Source organism: Bos javanicus, chromosome 25, assembly GCF_032452875.1.
Source record: "Bos javanicus breed banteng chromosome 25, ARS-OSU_banteng_1.0, whole genome shotgun sequence".
Lineage (NCBI taxonomy): Eukaryota > Metazoa > Chordata > Mammalia > Artiodactyla > Bovidae > Bos > Bos javanicus.
Genome location: NC_083892.1, coordinates 1,933,098 through 1,953,635, shown reverse-complemented (window position 1 = coordinate 1,953,635; position 20,538 = coordinate 1,933,098). Strand labels below are relative to the sequence as shown.

At 46.4% G+C, this 20,538-nt stretch overlaps 1 protein-coding gene across 5 annotated transcripts in view; it reads right to left on the bottom strand.

Moving 5' to 3' along the window:
* Positions 1-521: 521 nt before the first annotated feature.
* Positions 522-20,538, bottom strand: part of LOC133238115 (ATP-binding cassette sub-family A member 17-like) — a 106,123-nt gene continuing 86,106 nt past the window's right edge. For 3 of the 5 annotated variants that reach the window (XM_061400838.1, XM_061400837.1, XM_061400839.1), the window contains exons 24-31: positions 16,478-16,656; positions 15,719-15,853; positions 12,164-12,358; positions 3,442-3,629; positions 2,050-2,220; positions 1,629-1,819; positions 1,422-1,495; positions 522-935 (exon numbers count right to left, since the gene is read on the bottom strand). In XM_061400838.1, the coding sequence (XP_061256822.1) occupies positions 546-935; positions 1,422-1,495; positions 1,629-1,819; positions 2,050-2,220; positions 3,442-3,629; positions 12,164-12,358; positions 15,719-15,853; positions 16,478-16,656 (1,523 nt within the window). In that variant the 3' untranslated portion in view covers positions 522-545. The remainder of the gene's footprint in view (positions 936-1,421; positions 1,496-1,628; positions 1,820-2,049; positions 2,221-3,441; positions 3,630-12,163; positions 12,359-15,718; positions 15,854-16,477; positions 16,657-20,538) is intronic. The other 2 variants (XM_061400840.1, XM_061400841.1) reach the window with 2 other exon arrangements.

Sequence of the window (20,538 nt, the reverse complement as noted above, 5' to 3'; positions counted from 1 at the left end):
CATGGCCCTTTTAGACCGAGGTCAGGAGCACGGCCCTGTTATTCTGTAGTCAGGAGCACAGCCCTCTTAGACCGAGGTCAGGAGCACAGCCCTGTTATTCTGTAGTCAGGAGCACGGCCCTGTTACACTGTAGTCAGAAGCCCGGCCCTGTTATACTATAGTCAGGAGCATGGCGGCCCTGTTACACTGTAGTCAGAAGCAGGGCCCTCTTACACTCTGCTCAGGAGCACGGCCCTGTTACAGCCATGGTCACCCCCAGGCCTTCATGCTGCTGATGGGATGTGACAGGTGTCCCTCTGATCCCACAGCCAGGTCTCAGTGAGCCTGCAGGCCACTCACGTGTGATCCAAGGGGATCCCTTTCCACAGAAATGGACCTGGATTCTCCACCAGGCCTCTAAGGCTGGTGCCCTCAATCTGGCAGAGAGCCAGCCCACTCCTTCACCCCCAAGCTGAGCTTACTGGGTCTTCAGGTTGCCTCTGTACACCTTGCAGCCCGTGGCAGGCTGTGTGCACCCGGGCTAGCCTGGCACAGGGAACTCTTTATTACAGCAAGGCAGTCTTTGAGGGATGTGGCGAGGGAGGCTGGGAGGCAGGTGGAGAGCGAGGCAGAGAGGGTGGCTGGGATGAAGACCAAGAGGAAGGCCTGAAGGGAATTGGAATGGGAGACCAGGAGAGAGGCTGGGAGAAACGCTGGGAGGAAGATGGAGTGGGGGGTGGAGTTGGGGGTGGAGAGGGTAGCTGGGAGGAAGAGGGAGAGACAGGTGGACAGGGAAACGCGGGGTCTGCGGGCTTGGCCCTCCCTTGTCTGTTACTCCCTTGTGCAGGGGGCACAGGGCAGCTGAAGCTCAGGAAGATGTCCTCCAGGGAGATCTGGTTGACTGAGTAGTCCTCCAACATGTACATCGTCTTGGCTTGCTCCATAATGCCAAACACCTGTGGGAAGGGAGGGGGCCACTGTGGACGGCAGGCACAGGGGAGCGGGGGCGGATGCAGCAAGGGGTGGGAAGAGGAAAGGTCTCTGAGATTGTTACGGAGCCCCCAGAGGCCCATTCCTCTCTCAGCTGCTCCCAGACCACCTCTCAGGCAGTCAGTCCTACGGAATTCAGCTGTCTGGGATCTGAGGGAAAGGGACCTGGCTGGGAGTGGTGCCAGAAGCAGAGGTCCCACTGGGTCCTGGCTTGCTGTGTGCACCAGGCATGTGGCATGCCCTCTTTGAACCAGCTCCCCTCTCTGTGAGATGAGGGGGCAGAAGGAGCTGATCTCTGAGGTCCCTTCCAGTTCAAATATTCTTATCAAAATTTTCTATGAAATTCACATGAATGTTGCAGCAGGACTGAATTGGACTTCCACCGGAAACAGAGAACTCTGAAAGTGCATGACATCAGAGGTGTGCTCCCTGGTGTCCAGGTATGTGCTCACCTTCGCCCAGCTGAGGTCATCGCCGGGCAGGTGGTAATGGACCATCCCTTGGTGCTCATCCTCCAGGACGCTGCCTGCACAAAGGAGAGACCATGTCCCCGAGGGCCAGGCTGGAGGCCAGGGGAGGGTGGCATTCGCCCCGGAATCGTGACTCCCATTCCAGTGCTCAGGGATGCACAGACGCACGGCGCCCTCTGCAGCACATACCTGGGAAGGTCAGGCCCACGAACGCCTTGAACTCCTCCAGGGCCTCCTGCTGCCCGTCACTCCGGATCTTGGCCCGCAGGGAGTAGCCGCTGCCAAACTTGCTCTTGAGGTGCTGTGGGCTGCCCAGGCACTTGAACTGACCCTGCACCATGATGGCCAGCCGGGTGCACAAGGCTTCACACTCCTCCATGCTGGGAAGAGGGGGCGGAGCCTGATATATCAGCGGGGAATGCTGATGCCTGCCCTCCACCCCAAAACCATGCACCTAGGAAAGTGCTGACGCCCAGATCAAGCTGTTCCTGATTCCACGCTCAGGGTGTGGCCCACTCGCCTCACAGACTCTTCACTAGAGGCTGACAGATCTTCTGTCCACCCAGCCCCTGCTGGCCCACCCGGCCCACAGCCCCCATCCTGGCTGAACCTGTGGGAGGTGATGACGATGGCCTTGCCGGACTTTCGGGCCCGTGCCACAGTGCCCCAGAGCAGACGCCGGGCCACAGGGTCCATGCCAGTGGATGGCTCGTCCAGGAAGATGACCACAGGCTCTCCCAGCAGGGCAATGCCAGCACTCAGCTTCCGCCTGTTGCCGCCACTGGGGCCGAGGGGGAGAAATTGGGTGACTGGCAACCCTAAGTTTCCAGTGCAATCTTCCCTGCTTTTTCCTTTGCTAAGAAAGTGCTCATGTGCCCTGGTGGGGCCTTCAGTAACATGACTCACCACCCGCCCCCAGGGGTACACTGTAACTCAGCTGTCCACTCAGCATCTAAACCGTTCTCCTGGGCATAGGGGTCAGTCCAGGCTGAGCACATGGTCCGTGGATCTCCTCTGAGGGCCTCTATGGGTGTCGAAGGGTAAGGGCATAGAACCATTTTAGCTAACTTCTTTTAAGAAGAACACATAGCATTTATGATGTAAAGTAAAGTGAAGTGAAAGTGAAAGTGAAGTCGCTCAGTCGTGTCCGACTCTAGCAACCCCATGGACTGCAGCCCACCAGGCTTCCCTGTCCCTGGGATTCTCCAGGCAAGAACACTGGAGTGGGTTGCCATTTCCTTCTCCAATGCATGAAAGTGAAAAGTGAAAGTGAAGTCGCTCAGTCGTGTCCGACTCTAACGACCCCATGGACTGCAGCCTACCAGGCTCCTCCATCCATGGGATTTTCTAGGCAAAAGTACTGGAGTGGGGTGCCATTGCCTACTTCCCAAATGTTAATTTATTTAATCATCAAAAGATGCAGGGAAACATGATTGAAACAGAAGTTAACAGAAGAAAGAGGGCACTGTCCTCTTAACTCCTGGGCGCCCTGATCCAGTTCTGCTAACAGTCTGCAGGGGCACTGTGCACAGCTCAAGGGGCGGCCTGGGACTTGGGACCGAGTAGCCTTGCTTTGTTTAAGCTAACGGGAATTGGATTAGGATCACTGGTGACGAAAGACCCAGGAAGACCCCACGCTCTTCAGTAGAACATCAGCTGCTCAGATGGCTCACACAGAGCAGGGTGCAGGAGTGTGGGCGTGCAGTGCAAATCTGCTGCAGGTCAGAAGCCCTGGTGAAGTGGCAGGAAGAGTAACAGCTGTGGTGCGTCAGCCCATCCTCAGCCAGGTAACCAGAGGAAGCAGGGCCATGGGACCTCCCAGGCCGCTGACCCATTCTCACAGAGCAGAAAGGCCACCTCCCTGGAAACCTGCGCAGTGGTGAGGACCACACAGTTCCCCCAGGCACAGAGCCAGGAGGCCTTGCCCTACCCCCCAGCACTGAACAGAACCACAGCACATCTTATTTTGGGACTGGAGGGCTGAGGGGGCCCCGAGTCTCACCTGTAGGTCTTCACCAATTTGTCGGCGTACGTGTACATGAGCAAGTCATCAAGAATTTGGTCCACACAGGAGCTGATGTGACGCTCAGGGATGCCCCGGAGCCGGGAGAACATGACCAGCGTCTCCTTGCCCGTCATGTGGTCCAGCAGGGCATCGACCTGGGGACAGTAGCCGATCCACTGTCGCACCTGGAATTGGAGCACAGCCCAAGGGGAAGGCGGGTCAGAAGGAAAGCTCCCCACTGGGCAGGGGCCTGGCCTCTGCCTCATGCACACCCACAAGTGCCAGGTGAACAGACATGTGCCAGGGGCCACCAGGAACACTGGGGAGCCTGGATGCAGCACTGGCTGCTGGCGTGAACCCCAACCCCAGAGGGCGCATGTGGATCTGGAGCACTTACAATCCTGCCTGCCCAGCAGGAAACCTCAGTGTCCACAGTTGCCCTATCTCTTGCCACTTTCCAAGAGTATGGTCAGCAGAAGACACTTTATTTTTTCCCGTTTAAGCATATTTTCTATTAGACAAGTAACCCACAAATACATTTTCTTTGTGAGGGTGCTGGAATCTCTTGTCCGGGGCCTGCCCCAGGTGGTGCAGTCACATCGGTGCACTTCCAGACTTCTGCATGGCTGCATAAAACAACTGGGTCACCTTTATTTACCATTCCACACTTACCATTTTACCATTCTATCATTTTAATTCAATGTTATGTATTAAGGATCAGCCGTGGTCAGTAAATATTAATACAAACCTACTTCAACTTGGGCTTCCCAGGTAGCACAATGGTAGAGAATCTATCTGCCAAAGGAGGAGGCACAAGAGACAGTTTCAATCCCTGAGTTGGGAAGATCCCCTGGAGAAGGAAATGGCAAGCCACTCCAGTATTCTTGCCTGGGAAATCCCATTGACAGAGGAGCCTGATCGTGGGACTGCAGAGAGTTGGACACTACTGAGCAACTGAGCACATAAGCCTATTCCAACTCAGTTTGATTGTGACTTAATCATTCAGATTTAGGTTCAGTTCAGTTCAGTCGCTCAGTCGTGTCGGACTTTGCGACCCCATGAACCGCAGCACGCCAAGCCTCCCTGTCCATCACCAACTCCTGGAGTTTACGAAAACTCACGTCCATCGAGTCAGTGATGCCATCCAGCCATCTCATCCTTTGTTGTCCCCTTCTCCTCCTGCCCTCAATCTTTCCCAGCATCAGGGTCTTTTCCAATGAGTCAACTCTTCGCATGAGGTGGCCAAAGTATTGGAGTTTCAGCCTCAACATCAGTCCTTCCAATGAACACCCATGACTGATCTCCTTTGGAATGGACTGGTTGGATCTCCTTGCAGTCCAAGGGACTCTCCAGAGTGTTCTCCAACACCACAGTTCAAAAGCATCAATTCTTCAGCACTCAGCTTTCTTCACAGTCCAACTCACACATCCATACATGACCACTGGAAAAACCATAGCCCTGACTAGACGGACCTTTGTTGGCAAAGTAATGTCTCTGCTTTTTAATATGCTGTCTAGGTTGGTCATAACTTTCCTTCCAAGGAGTAAGCGTCTTTTAATTTCATTGCTGCAATCGCCATCTGCAGTGATTTTTGAGCCCAGAAAAATAAAGTCAGCCACTGTTTCCACTGTTTCCCCATCTATCTGCCATGAAGATTTGGGTTGGCTGTTTATAAAAGATTCAGGCACGTGTGTGATATTTCCGAGTTTTTGCTGTTATGAACTTGCAGCAAACCAGGCTCCTCTGTCCATGGGATTCTCCAGGCAAGAATACTGGAGTGGGTGGCATGCCCTCTTCCAGGGGAGTTGACCATAAACGCATGGGTTTATTTCTGAGCTCTCTATTCTGTTCCATTGTTCTATGTGTCTGTTTTTATGCCAGTGCCATATAGTTTTGATTACTGGAGCTTTGTAGTATAGTCTGAAGTCAGGGAGCATGATACCTCTAGTTCTTTTATCTCAAGACAGTTTGCTAACATTTTTTTAAAAACCATGAGTGGGTACTGAATTTTCATCCAATGCTTCTTCCGCTTCTATTGATAAATATTTTTCTCCTTTCATCTATGAAGGTAGTGCTTTATACTGGTAGATTTCCTACTGTTAAATCTCATTTCTGGAATAAGCCTGACAATTATAATTTTTACTCTTTCAATATCCTGCTGAATTTCTATTGTCAATATCTTCAGTTCAGTTCCGTTCAGTGGCTCAGTCGTGTCTGACTCTGTGACACCATGGACTGCAGCACGCCAGGCTTCCCTGTCCATCACCAACTCCCAGAGCTTGCTCAAACTCATGTCCATCGAGTTGGTGATGCCATCCAACCGTCTCATCCTCTGTTGCCCTCTTCTCGTGCCTTCAATCTTTCCCAGCATCAGGGTCTTTGCCAATGGGTCAGTTCTTCACATCAGTTGGCCAAAGTATCAGAGATCCAGATTCAGCATCAGTCCTTCCAATGAATATTCAGAACTGATTTCCTTTAGGATGGACTGGCTGGATCTCCTTGCATTCCAGAGGACTCTCAAGAGTCTTCTCCAACACCACAGTTCAAAAGTGCTCAGCTTTCTTTATACTCCAGCTCTCACATCCATACATGACTATTGGAAAACCAATAGCTTTGATTAGACGGACCTTTGTCAGCCAAGTAATGTCTCTGCTCTTTAATACACTGTCTAGGTTGGTCATAGCTTTTCTTCCAAGGAGCAAGCGTCTTTTAATTTCATGGCTGTGGTCACCATCTGCAGTGATTTTTCAGCCCAAGAAAATAAAGTCTCTCACTGTTTGCATTGTTTCCCCATCTATTTACCATGAAGTGATGGGACCAGATGCCATGATCTTAGTTTTTTGAATGTTGAGTTTTAAGCCAGCTTTTTCACTCTCCTCTTTCACTTTCATCAAGAGGCTCTTTAGGTCCTCTTCACTTTCTGCCATTAGGGTGGTGTCATCTGCATATTTGAGGTTATTGATATTTCTCCCAGCAATCTTGATTCCAGCTTGTCCTTCATCCAGCCTGGCATTTCGCATGATGTACTCTGCATATAAGTTAAATAAGCAGGGTGACAATATACAGCGTTGACATACTCCTTTACCAATTTGGAACCAGTCTGCTGTTCCATGTCTGGTTCTAACTGTTGCTTCTTGACCTGCATACAGATTTCTCAGGGGGTAGGTCAGGTGGTCTGGTATTCCCATCTCTTGAAGAATTTTCCACAGTTTGTTGTGATCCACACAGTCAAAGGCTTTGGCGTAGTCAATAAAGCAGAAGTAGATGTTTTTCTGGAACTCTCTTGCTTTCTCAATGATCCAACGGATGTTGGCAATTTGATCTCTGGTTCCTCTGCCTTTTCTAAATCCAGCTTGAACATGTGGAAGTTCATGGTTCATGTACTGTTGACGCCTCACTTGGATAAATTTGAGCGTTACTTTGCTAGCGTGTGAGATGAATGCAATTGTGGGGTAGTCTGAACATTCTTTGGCATTGCCTTTCTTTGGGATTAGAATGAAAACCAACCTTTTCCAGTCCTGTCCAAATGCATGTGGACATTCAAAAGTCACTGAGTTTTCCAAATTTGCTGGCATGTTGAGTGCAGCACTTTCACAGCACCATCTATTAGGACTTGAAATAGCTCAGCTGGAATTCCATCACCTCCGCTAGCTTTGTTCGTAGTGATGCTTCCTAAGGCCCACTTGACTTCAGACTCCAGGATGTCTGGCTCTTCTAGGTGAGTGATCACTCTATCATGGTTATCTGGGTCATGAAGATCTTTTTTGTATCGTTCTTCGTGTATTCTTGCCATCTCTTCTTAATATCTTCTGCTTCTGTTAGGTCCATACCGTCTCTGTCCTTTATTGTGCCCATCTTTGGATGAAATGTTCCCTCGGTATCTCTAATTTTCTTGAAGAGATCTCTCGTCTTTCCCATCCTGTTGTTTTCCTCTATTTCTTTGCTTTGCTCACTGAGGAAGGCGTTCTTACTCTCCTTGCATTTGGAACTCTGCATTCAAATGGGTGTATCTTTCCTTTTCTCCTTTGCCTTTCTCTTCTTTTCTCAGCTATCTAAATATCTTACTTAAGGCTTTATGTTCCTATATGAAGTTGGCCTATGGCTCATGTTGGACACTGTTTGTTTGATTTTCACTTCAGATTGGGTAGCACCCCGTCTTCTCTCCTGTGATTTGGAAGAGGTATACAAGAAGGAAATAACTGCTTGGTGGTGGCTGGTAGACTTGCCCATCAATCCCTTTTAGCCTGGACTCTTAAGAAAGGGTAGATCTTCAATCATTATTTGAAATTTACCTCCAGTGTTGGTCTATATAGGCCTTCAAATTTATGAACAAATTTTTGGATAGAAGGCTTGAAAATGTTATAATTTGATGCAAGGAAAATGAAGGAATGTGCTGTTTCTTACACACCTGAGTCTGGAGTAAGCCTACTGCCATAGGATGGCCACGGAGCCCTGCTCAGAGCACGAGGCCCCATGGACCAGGGAAAGTCCCACAGTGGAGCCGAACGATTCTGAGACAGTGAATGACTTTGACAGAAATGCATGTGGACATTCAAAAGTCTCTGCTGACTTTTGGCATACCAGCAGATTCTGAAAAGAATTGTTGTTGTTCAGTTGCCAAATGATGTCCAACTCTTTGCAACTCCATGGACTGCAGCACGCCAGGCTTCCCTGTCCTTCACTATCTCCCAGAATTTGCTCAAATTCATGTCCACTGAGTCTGTGATGCCATTCAACCACCTCATCCTCTGTTGCCCCCTTCTCCTGCTCTCAATCTTTCCCAGCATCAGGATCTTTTCTAATGAGTTGGCTCTTCACATGTGATAAAAATATATTTTAGGAAATGTGAAAGAATGTTTAAAAATATTTGCACATGTAAAGGGTGGTAAGCAGAAAGCTCACAAAGGAAGAGAGCAAGGATGTAGATTTGAGTTCGCTAATGAGATTAATCCATGTGGGATTTCTAGGAGAAAGTGAAGTGAGGAGCATGTTGAACTATATTTCCTACCATGAATTTTCACAAACTTCCAGGAGGTGATGTGCAGACAGATTCCAGGAAGACTGAAATCCAGTTTCTTGCCAGTCAGACAAGAGGAGGGTCTTGTAGGCAGATGCCGCTTGATTTTAAATAATACAAAGAAATGTAACATTCCTTTTCATCTGAGTTTACAGAGCAGGTTTGTACTTGCCTCTCAGTGAGCTTCAATGAGTTGGATGGATGACTGGTGGTGACAAGGCTAGCCGGTGGGGCTGTCATGACCACCTGCCCTCATCCTGTCTTGTCATGTCTTTTATTCCTTTGCTTGTTCATTCCTTCTTCCTTTTTTCAGTAACAGCTTATTGATATATAATTCACATATCATACAATTCACCCATCAAATGTGTTCAATTCAGTGGCTTTTAGTGTATTCACACTGGTGGGCCACGATCACTGCTGCTGCTAAGTCGCGTCAGTCATGTCCAACTCTGTGCAACCCCATAGACGGCAGCCCACCAGGCTCCCCCGTCCCTGGGATTCTCCAGGCAAGAACACCAGAGTGGCTTGCCATTTCCTTCTCCAATGCATGAAAGTGAAAAGTGAAAGTGAAGTCGTTCAGTCGTGCCTGACTCTTAGCGACCCCATGGACTGAAGCCCACCAGGCTCCCTCCGTCCATGGGATTTTCCAGGCAAGAGTACTGGAGTGGGGTGCCATTGCTTTCTCCTCCATGATCACAGTCAATTTTATAACATGGCATCGCTCCTCCCCAGAGAAACCTCAAATCCATGAAAAGTTACTACTCATTTTCCCCAGAACGCCCAAGCCCTGGCAACCATCGATCTGCTTGTCACCATGGATTTGCCTGTTCTGGGTGTTTCATATAAACAGAATCACACAATCTGTGCCCTTTTGTGCTCTGCTTCTTTTGCTCTGCATCCCGTATTTAAGGTCCATGCGTAGTATAGCGTATGTCGGTGCTTCATTCCTTTTTTATGGTTGAATGATATCCTTGCGCACGGATACATCACATTTTGTTTATCCTTCATCTGTTTGTTAGTGGACATTAGGGTTGATTCTACCTTTTGGCTACTGTGAAAAATGCTGCTATGAACATTCATGTACAAATTTTTGTGTGAATGTATTAACGGTTTTTTAGTTCTCTTGGACATATATACCTACGAGTGAAACTGCTGGGTCATATGGTAACTCTGTTTTAACCTTTGAGTATCTTCTCTAATAATATCAATCTTCCAATTGAAGTCTTTCATCCATTTGTATGTAATGTAAGTACTAATGTAATTGGATTTGAATCTACCATCTTGTTAGGGCTATCTACTTGTCCCGTATGTTCTATATTCCTTTTTCTCTCTCACTTTGTCTCCTATTGCACTGATTATTTTCTATGATCCACAGGGCTGCCTGAGAGTCTTCATGACGTGGCCGTTAGTGTTCCCCAGAGTGAGTGCTGTGAAGGCGAGTATACCCAAAAGAGAAGCTGCCGTGTCCCTCATGACCCAGTCTCAACAGTGGCATACCACTTCTTCCACAGTATTCTGTCAGTCACACAGACCAACCCTGGTACCATCTGGGGTGATCTTCTTAAGGGTGTAAATCTCAGGAGGGTTACTAGGGGGCTGTCTTGAAGGTATACCACAATGTTTCTTATCTTCTTCTGTATATTTGTTTTCTACACTTTGATTCTCCATGCTTCATTCTAAATTATTTTTTTGTGGGGAGGAGTTGTTGTTTAGGTACACGTGCATGGTTATTATTATTATTTTTTTAATGTGCACCAAACACTGCATTTCAAGTTGTTTGCTGAAATCATTCGAGGCCTAGGATGTGAGCCTCTTCTGCCAGCTCCTGACATTTGCTCCTGCCAGGCACCTGGGAGCAGTGGTGGTTGAGTCACATCAATTCCATTTCAGGGACTGATAAGAGTCCAGGTTGTTCTGCAATTCTTGCATGAACTTGTCCAAGTACAGTTCATCCCTACACCTGGGATGCAGCCCTCCAGGGTCCTGACTCAAGGAAAGGATGCTTGCATCAGGCCTCCCTATGCCCCAGAAGGCTCATCCTGAACTCCAGTGTGGGCCAATTCAAAACTAAGGGCAAAAAATATTCAGAGCTCAGCAATCCAGCCTTGAATGGGCCACCTCCTTGGGTCCCCGTCCTCCCCTACCTCTTGGCTCATAAGTCTTCACTATCTTTTTAGTTCTCTGAATCCTTCAAAGACATGTTTCCAAAATTTGGTCCTATTTTTCTAGTTATTAATGACCACCAGGAAAGGGATTAGAGTTACCTGATTTGCCATTACCAAAAGACTTGTCCATAATTTAAAAATAATAAAAATTAAAATTAATAGTAAATGGCTCCTAGCCATGAGATGCTTATACTGGGTATGGTTGTTTGGCCAAGCAGTGTCTGCTAAAAGGTGACAGAGAGTAATAATTACGAGCATGGATTCTGGAACTAGCCCATGTTGATTCTTCCACCTTCTCTCTAAACTTTATGTTGGTCATGGACAGTAAAGCTAGTACAGTGCATGCTGTGAATGGTACAGCTTCGATTAGACCCCTGTAGCTTGGTCTCCTTGTACGCCTGTCATTGAATCCACTGTATACTGACCCCACTCCCCCACCATCATTACACTTAAGTCACTGCATGGCAACGGCTGGTTCTCATGATCATAAGCTCCTTGCAAGTGAGAGTCACTGGGCTTACACAACTGTTGGCATACACTAGGCATTCAAAAATTGTTTCACTGAATTGGTGCCAATAATGGAAGTAGACTCCAAGAAGAGGGTCAGGTGTAAGGGATATACTAAATTTGACTATGTCTTTGTCAAGCTGTTTAGAAGGGATGTATATGCAGGTCTGAAACACAGGACTGGGATTGGGCTGAGGGTGTGACTACTTGGGAGCCATCAGCAGACAGAAGATAATGGGAGTCAGCATAAGGAATGAGATTGGGGGTGGGTGGGGACAGTGTGTGTGGAAGGACAAAGACAGTGGGCTGATGCTACGGCCCCGGGGCTGCTATCTCAGGTCTATTCCAGGAAGGGCTAGAGGAAGAAGATCCACCACAGGAGTCTAAGGAAGAAGTGCCAGTGAGAGAAGAGCCAGAAGAAAGGAGAAGCTATAGGAGCGAACAAAAAGGAAAGCTAGAGTGTGAAGGAGGGAAAGGCCTGCGTTAAGAAATGCTTCAGAGAAGGCAAGGAAGCTGAGGCTGAAAGTTAGGCATGGCCTTGGCTCGGGAAGTGCAGTGGGCACAGGGTCAGGGAGGACAGATTCCAGGGCTCACTGGGAGGGAGCATCCATGGACCATGGCTGCCAGCTGGGTGTCCTGAGTGGTGCCTGGGATGGCGGTAGATGGTGCCACTCAGTCCTCCAGGGAGCACACGGGGAGGGGGGGAAGAGACGGGGGCTTGTGGGGACAGCTCATGGCTTTGGGGGTCCACTGGTCTTGAGAGGCCTTGGGTTTCAGGGACATTTTCAAGGCAATGTTGAGTAAGCAGCTTGACATACAATCTGGAGCTCAGAGAAGAGGTCTAGGAAGGAGCTATGGATTTGGGAGTCAGAGATAAATTCGACACCTGGAATTTTCAAAGGTGGGCTTCATTCCAGCTCCCTGTCCCCAACCCTCTGTAACACTCACAGGTGTATTTCAGGGGACCCTCTTCCTGATACACCCACACCACCCCTAGGCTCATGCCCCCTCGCCCCAGGTCACCGCCTGCCTTCCTCAAGTCAGAGCTGATGCTGATGCTGTTGACAAAGGCGTCCCCAGAGGTGATAGACTCTTCCCCAGTCAATATCTTGAAAATGGTAGTTTTCCCAGCTCCATTGAGGCCAAGAAGACCAAAGCACTCCTCTGCTTGAACAGTGAAGGAAACCTTGTTCACAGCCAGTGGAGGCACCTTCCTGGAATAGACCTGAGATAGCCAAGACAGAAGACAAGACACCCAGTGAGGAGGCCTGGAGCCAGCAGCCCGGAGTTTTCAGTTGCACTCCAGTTCTGCCCCCAGGGCTCCAGGACTCCGAGGTACCCAGGCTGGGATCTGCCTTCTCATCCCAGCTGCTGCTCCCAGTGGGCTCAGGAGGTCTTCTCTCTTCCTGCCCCTGCACACTGAGAACATAGTTCTCTAAGATAAGCCTCTTCCCTGCTTTCCTCAAAGCAAAGAAAACCACTTTGATGTTGCCTGAGCTGGTTTCTGGGGGCTTTTTTTTAAATATAAATTTATTTATTTTATGGAAGCTAATTACTTTTCAATACTGTATTGGTTTTGCCATACATTGACATGAATCTGCCACGGGTGTACACGTGTTCCCCATCCTGAACCACCCCCCACCTCCCTCCCCATCCCATCCGTCTGGGTCATCCCAGTGCACCAGCCCCGAGCACCCTGTATCATGCATCGAACCTGGACTGGCAATTCGTTTCACATATCATAATATACATGTTTCAATGCCATTCTCCCAAACCATCCCACCCTCACCTTCTCCCACAGACTCCAAAAGACTGTTCTATGCATCTGTATCTCTTTTGCTGTCTCGCATACAGGGTTATTGTTACCATCTTTCTAAATTCCAAATATATGTGTTATACTGTATTGGTGTTTTTCTTTCTGGCTTACTTCACTTTGTATAATAGGCTCCAGTTTCATCCACCTCATTAGAACTGATTCAAATGTATTCTTTTTAATGGCTGAGTAATGTCTAGTCAAGGCTATGGTTTTTCCAGTGGTCATGTATGGATGTGAGAGTTGGACTGTGAAGAAGGCTGAGCACTGAAGAATTGATGCTTTTGAATTGTGGTGTTGGAGAAGACTCTTGAGAGTCCCTTGGACTGCAAGGAGATCCAACCAGTCCATTCTAAAGGAAATCAGTCCTGGGTGTTCTTTGGAAGGAATGATGCTAAAGCTGAAACTCCAGTACTTTGGCCACCTCATGCAAAGAGTTGACCATCGGAAAAGACTCTGATGCTGCGAGGGATTGGGGGCAGGAGGGAAAGGGGACGACAGAGGATGAGACGGCTGGATGGCACCACCGACTCGATGGACGTGGGTTTGGGTGAACTCCGGGAGTTGGTTATGGACAGGGAGGCCTGGCGTGCTGCGATTCATGGGGGTTGCAGAGTCGGACACGACTGAGCGACTGAACTGAACTGAATATTCCATTGTGTATATGTACCATGGCTTTCTTATCCATTCATCTGCTGATGGATATCTAGGTTGCTTCCATGTCCTGGCTATTGTAAACAGTGCTGAGATGAACATTGGGGTACATGTGTCTCTTTCAATTCTGGTTTCCTCAGTGTGTATGCCCAGAAGTGGGATTGCTGGGTCATATGGCAGTTCTATTTCCAGTTTTTTAAGCAATCTCCACACTATTCTCCATCGTGGCTATACTAGTTTGCATCCCCACCAACAGTGTAAGAGGTTTCCCTTTTCTCCACACCTTCTCAAGCATTTATTGCTTGTAGACTTTTGGATAGCAGCCATTCTGACTGGCGTGAGATGGTACCTCATTGTGATTTTGATTTGCATTTCTCTGATAATGAGTGATGTTGAGCATCTTTTCATGTGTTTGTTAGCCATCTGTATGTCTTCTTTGGAGAAATGTCTGTTTAGTTCTTTGGCCCATTTTTTTATTGGGTCATTTATTTTTCTGGAATTGAGCTGCAGGAGTTGCTTGTATATTTTTGAGATTAGTTGTTTGTCAGTTGCTTCATTTGCTATTATTTTCTCCCATTCTGAAGGCTGTCTTTTCACCTTGCTTATAGTTTCCTTTGTTGTGCAGAAGCTTTTAATTTTAATTAGGTCCCATTTGTTTATTTTTGCTTTTATTTCCAATATTCTGGGAGGTGGGTCATAGAGGATCCTGCTGTGATTTATGTCGGAGAGTGTTTTGCCTATGTTCTCCTCTAGGAGTTTTATAGTTTCTGGTCTTTTAGATCTTTAATCCATTTTGAGTTTATTTTTGTGTATGGTGCTAGAATGTGTTCTAGTTTCATTCTTTTACAAGTGGTTGACCAGTTTTCCCAGCACCACTTGTTAAAGAATTGTCTTTTCTCCATTGTATATTCTTGCCTCCTTTGTCAAAGATAAGGTGTCCATAGGTGTGTGGATTCATCTCTGGGCTTTCTGTTTTGTTGCATTGGTCTATATTTCTGTCTTTGTGCCAGTATCTTACTGTCTTGATGACTGTGGCTTTGTAGTAGAGCCTGAAGTCAGGCAGATTGATTCTGGGGGCTTTTTAACAGCTAGTAACTATAGGGAAACAACTCTGTCTGTCTCTGTCTCCCTCCCCCTCTCTGCGTACATGTGTGTGTGTGTGTGCGTGAGTGTGTGTACATTCCTGGCTGTCTGAAGAATCTCTCAGCACAGTCCCCACGGGCTCTTAGGGAGATTAGCAGGCTTGCTGTGGGCTTTCAGAGCCCACATCCCCTCCTTGGCTCCTCCACAGACTGCTTTCTAGATCCAGGAGAGACTCAACCATGTCCACCCTTCAGGGCTTCTGGGATCCATGGCTCCGGTGCCCCTCCTATCCCAGGCCTCCTTGTCCTCAGGGGCCCCTAGAAGACAATGGGGTGCTGAGGCACTACCTGCTGTCTCTGGGTGCACAAATGAGCTCAGATGCCATCTGTTCACAGAGGAAACCTCTCTCTGAGTCTTTCCCATAAAAACTCATCTGAATCCTCTGCCAGTGCAGTAGTCCCCTTATCCCCGGGGATATGGTCCAAGAACCCCAGTCGGAGCATGAAACCATGGATATCACAGGACCCTCTACTTACTATGTTTCTCCTATACATACATGCCTCTGACAAAGTGTAACTTATAAATTAGGCACAGTAAGGGAATATCCGAATTGACAACATCACTACCCTTGGGCTTTGGGGTAAGTAAAATGAGAAGTCCTTGAGCGCAAGCACTTGATACTGCGAAACTGGATCAGATAACTGAGCCGGTAACTAAGGGATGAAACAGCAGACAAGCTGGACAAAGGGGTGGAGTGGGACAGCTTGAGTTAACCATGCTACCCAGAACAGCACACAACTTAAAACTTATGAACTGATATTTCTGGAATTTTCCATTTAATATTTTTGGACCATGGTTGACTGCAGGTAGCTGAAACCTCAGAAAGTAAAGCTGCTGATAAATGGGCACTACACTGTACTCCAAGTCAGTGGGCAGGGTCCTGGAGCCATGATGGCTGCTTCCCTACACAAGGATCCCCAAGAGTAATGGGGATGAAAAGTGAAGTAATGCTTTTCAAGCTACATCAGACTTTACCTTAGACAGTTCTTTAAGGACCAGTGGGTTTTTCTTACACAGATCTTCCCAAGAGTTCTTGATCATTTTTGCTTCCTCTTCCACATCTTGGTCTCCAGGCACAGACTCTGCATTCTGCAAAACAACCTGTTTTTCCTGAGATAAGGATGGCAGGTGTAAGTGCTTTTGCAAGGACAGGAGGAAGACATCAAGGTCCTTCCCCATAACGTTGTGAAGGTGCCCGGCCATGCCAGTTCCCATTCGCACTCCACCACCCATTCTCAGGGACAGCCGCAGGTAGTGCATGTTGACACGACCGTGATATGCTGGACAGGAAAGCATTGGTTCTTAAAGAAAACAAAAAAGACTTGAAGCCCAGAGGTGTCAAGATACAACAATCCCATTTTGTACAGGATTTCCATAATCATGGGGGTGGGGGAGGTGCTTTGCCACTGGAAGATATTCACGTCAAGAACGGACACAACAGGCCATTCTCCTATCTGGCTCCTGAATGACTGAGGGGAGAGGTGTTACAAGCTGACTAGTTTTAGGGAATCCACGGCTGGCCAGGGTCACAGGGCCCAGGCCAGTGCTCTTCCCCCTTCTCCCCTCAGGGCCTGGGGTCCTGGGGACCTCAGTAACCCCTCTGCTTCTGAAGGCAGGTTACACGATCTCCAGGCCCTCTGACTCTGAGAATCAAGGTTACTGCAGACTGCAGGAATTAAGCCGTGAAGCCAGCCCCTTATCTATCCTTACAGACTTACACTTGGACCCACTCACCAATTTTTGCTTCCAGTAGAGGCCAGAAAACCTGGCTTTCAGTTCCCATAAGACATTGGTTTCAATGAGGAAAAGCAGGATGAGGTACACGAGCCCTGAGATGGCAAGGGCTATCAGGTACTTCCCCATCCCGAGAGACTCCCAGGCATAGATGTCCTCCTGGACCACATAGCCCTCTGCTACAATGGGACAAACGGACACGATCAGATTACACAGAGCAGCTAGATTCCTACGGTAACAAGTGTCATTTAAAAGGAGCATTATTGTCATCACTGTCGTCATTTCACCCCAGCAGATGGGAAACATATACAGTATTCTGCTTTTTTTGCTGGAACCAATGTTTAGCAAAAATTATTCAGTAAAGTAAAAGACTTCTCCCTATCCATATAACAGTTACTTGAAATGCAAACTATTTATATGTTTGATTCTTTTATCAATTATTAATCACCCTGTAACTTCAACTGACCACTCATGCAGAAACACTTAGCAGCCTCAAGTCTCCTATTTTAATCTGATTTGCCTTCAAATTTTCTTTTAAACACATGTATTTTTAAATTATACAATACACACTCATTGGAAAAAAGAGACACGTCTGAGATAGAGTCAAGGTACTTCTCCTCTCCTTACAGCGGTTTTATGTGTGTGTATATATACATACATATATACATAATATATAATATACTATGTATACATATATATATAATATATAATATACATATATATAATATACTACTTCCATACTCTCTGGATATAATCTTTTAAAATACAAGTAGACTGATACTATGCATTATCTTCTCCAATTCATTTGTTTCAGTTCAGTTCAGTTCAGTCGCTCAGTTGTTTCTGACTCTTTGTGACCCCATGGACTGCTGTACACCAGGCTTCCCTGTCCATCACCAACTCCTGGAGCTTACTCAGACTCACGTTCAGCGAGTCAGTGATACCATCCAACCATCTCATTGTCTGTCATCCCCTTCTCCTCCCTCCTTCAATCTTTCCCAGCATCAGGGTCTTTTCCAATGAGTCAGTTCTTTGCATCAGGTGGCCAAAATATTGGAGTTTCAGTTTCAGCACCAATCCTTCCAGTGAATACTCAGAACTGATTTCCTTTAGGATGGATTGGTTGGACATCCTTGCAGTCCAAGGGACTCTCAAGCGCCTTCTCCAAAACCACAGTTCAAAAGCGTCAAATTTTTGGCACTCAGCTTTCTTTATAGTTCAACCCTCACATCCATACATGACTATTGGAAAAACCATAGCTTTGATTAAACGGTCCTTTGTCGGCAAAGTAATGTCTCTGCTTTTCAATATGCTATCTAGGTTGGTCATAACTTTCCTTCCAAGGAGTAAGCATCTTTTAATTTCATGGCTGCTGTTACCATCTGCAGTGATTTTTCAGCCCAAGAAAATAAAGTCTCTCACTGTATCCATTGCTTCCACACCTCTTTGCCATGAAGTGATGGGACAAGATGCCATGATCTTAGGTTTTTTGAACGTGGAGTTTTAAGCCAGCTTTTTCACTCTCCTCTTTCACTTTCATCAAGAGGCTCTTTAGGTCCTCTTCACTTTCTGCCATTAGGGTGGTGTCATCTGCATATCTGAGGTTATTGATATTTCTCCCAGCAATCTTGATTTCAGTTTGTGCTTCATCCAGCCTGGCATTTCGCATGATGTACTCTGCATATAAGTTAAATAAGCAGGGTGACAATATACAGCATTGACGTACTCCTTTTCCTATTTGGAACCAGTCTGTTGTTCCATGTCCAGTTCTAACTGTTGCTTCCTGACCTGCATACAGATTTCTCAGGGGGCAGGTCAGGTGGTCTGGTATTCCCATCTCTTGAAGAATTTTCCACAGTTTGTTGTGATCCACACAGTCAAAGGCTTTGGCGTAGTCAATAAAGAAGAAGTAGATGTTTTTCTGGAACTCTCTTGCTTTCTCAATGATCCGATGGATGTTGGCAATTTGATCTCTGGTTCCTCTGCCTTTTCTAAATCCAGCTTGAACATGTGAAAGTTCATGGTTCACGTACTGTTGAAGCCTTACTTGGATAAATTTGAGCGTTACTTTGCTAGCATGTGAGATGAATGCAATTGTGGGGTAGTCTGAACATTCTTTGGCATTGCCTTTCTTTGGGATTAGAATGAAAACCAACCTTTTCCAGTGCTGTGGCCACTGCTGAGTTTTCCAAATTTCCTGACATGTTGAGTGCAGCACTTTCAGAGTACCATCTATTAGGACTTGAAATAGCTCAGCTGGAATTCCATCACCTCCGCTAGCTTTGTTTGTAGTGATGCTTCCTAAGGCCCACTTGACTTCAGACTCCAGGACGTCTGGCTCTTCTAGGTGAGTGATCACACTATCATGGTTATCTGGGTCATGAAGATCTTTTTTGTATAGTTCTTCTGTGTATTTTTGCCACCTCTTCTTAATATCTTCTGCTTCTATTAGGTCCATACCATTTCTGTCCTTTATTGTGCCCATCTTTGAATGAAATGTTCCCTTGGTATCTCTAATTTTCTTGAAGACATCTCTAGTATTTCCCATTCTATTGTTTTCCTCTATTTCTTTGCATTGCTCACTGAGGAATGCTTTCTTATTTCTCCTTGCTATTCTTTTGGAACTCTGCATTCAAATGGGTGTATCTTTCCTTTTCTCCCTTGCCTCATTGGCAAGAACTCCTTATTGCCAAATTCAGACTTAAACTGAAGAAAGTAGGGACCTACCTAAATCAAATTCCTTACAATTTTGATTAGACCATTCATGTAAGACCTAAATCAAATCCTTTACGATTACACAGTGAAAGTGACAAAAAATAAATTCAAGGGATTAGATCTGATAGACAGAGTGCCTGAAGAACTATGGAAGGAGGTTGTTTTGTTTACGCATATACAACAGACATCAGCCATATGAGGACATATAGATCAAACTAATACAGATCTCTGGCGAAAGTAGATACATGGACGTTATAATGGCTAGTATTGTAGTAACTTTGGTTTGTAACTCCACTTTTTGTTTACTGTGTAACTTAAGAAACTGATGCATAAAAAACAACAATGAGTCTATGGTTCTGGGCACATAATGGATAAAGAGGTCTTGTGACATCAATAATTAAAAGGGATTGGGGAAAGGGCTGCATAAGAGCAGTTTTTCTATATTGTTGAAGTTAAGCTGATACAAATTCAAATTAGAATGTTAATTTAAGGATGTTAAAATGCAATTCCCATGGTAACCACAAAGAAAATAGCTATTGAATATACCCAAGAGGAAATGAGAAACGAATTAAATGTTTCATGTGAGGCAACTAGAGTAGCCCAACTCAGAGAGAGTGGAATGGTAGTCACTAGAGGCTGGGGTGGGGCCGTTAGTGTTTCGTGGGTTCAGAATTTCAGTTCTGCAAGTTGGAGAAAGTTCTGGAGAGGATGGTGGTGATGGCACAACAATGTGGATGTATTTAATGCCACAGAACTGCACACTTAAAAATGGTTAAAATGGTAAACTTCACATGTTCTTCCACATTTAAAGAAAATAACTAATTTTAAAAGGTGTTGGAAAGGACGTGGACAAATTAGAAGCCTCATATGTTGCTGGTGAAATGTAAAATGGTGCAGCCACTGTGGAAAATAGTTTGGTGCTTCCTGAAAAAGCTAAACATAAAGTCATAAGACTCAGCAAACCCACTCCTAAGTATACACTCAAGAGAACTGAAAACAGGCTCACACAAAAATGTGTATGTGAATGTCCACGGCAGCATTATTCATAACAGCCAAAATGTAGAAACAATCCAAATGTCCATCAGCTGATGAACGGATACACAAACAGTAGTCCATCCATACAATGGAATATTATCCAGCCATAACAGGGAACAAAGTAGAGATGCACCCCACAACCTGGATGAACCTTACAAATACTGTTGCAAGTGAAAGCAGCCAGATACAAAAGGTCACACAGTGATTCCATTTACAAGAAATGCCCAGAACAGGCCAATCCATAGAGACAGAAAGTAGATTATTGGTTGTCAGATGCTTGGGGGAAAAGGGAATGGGAAGTGACCGTTAAT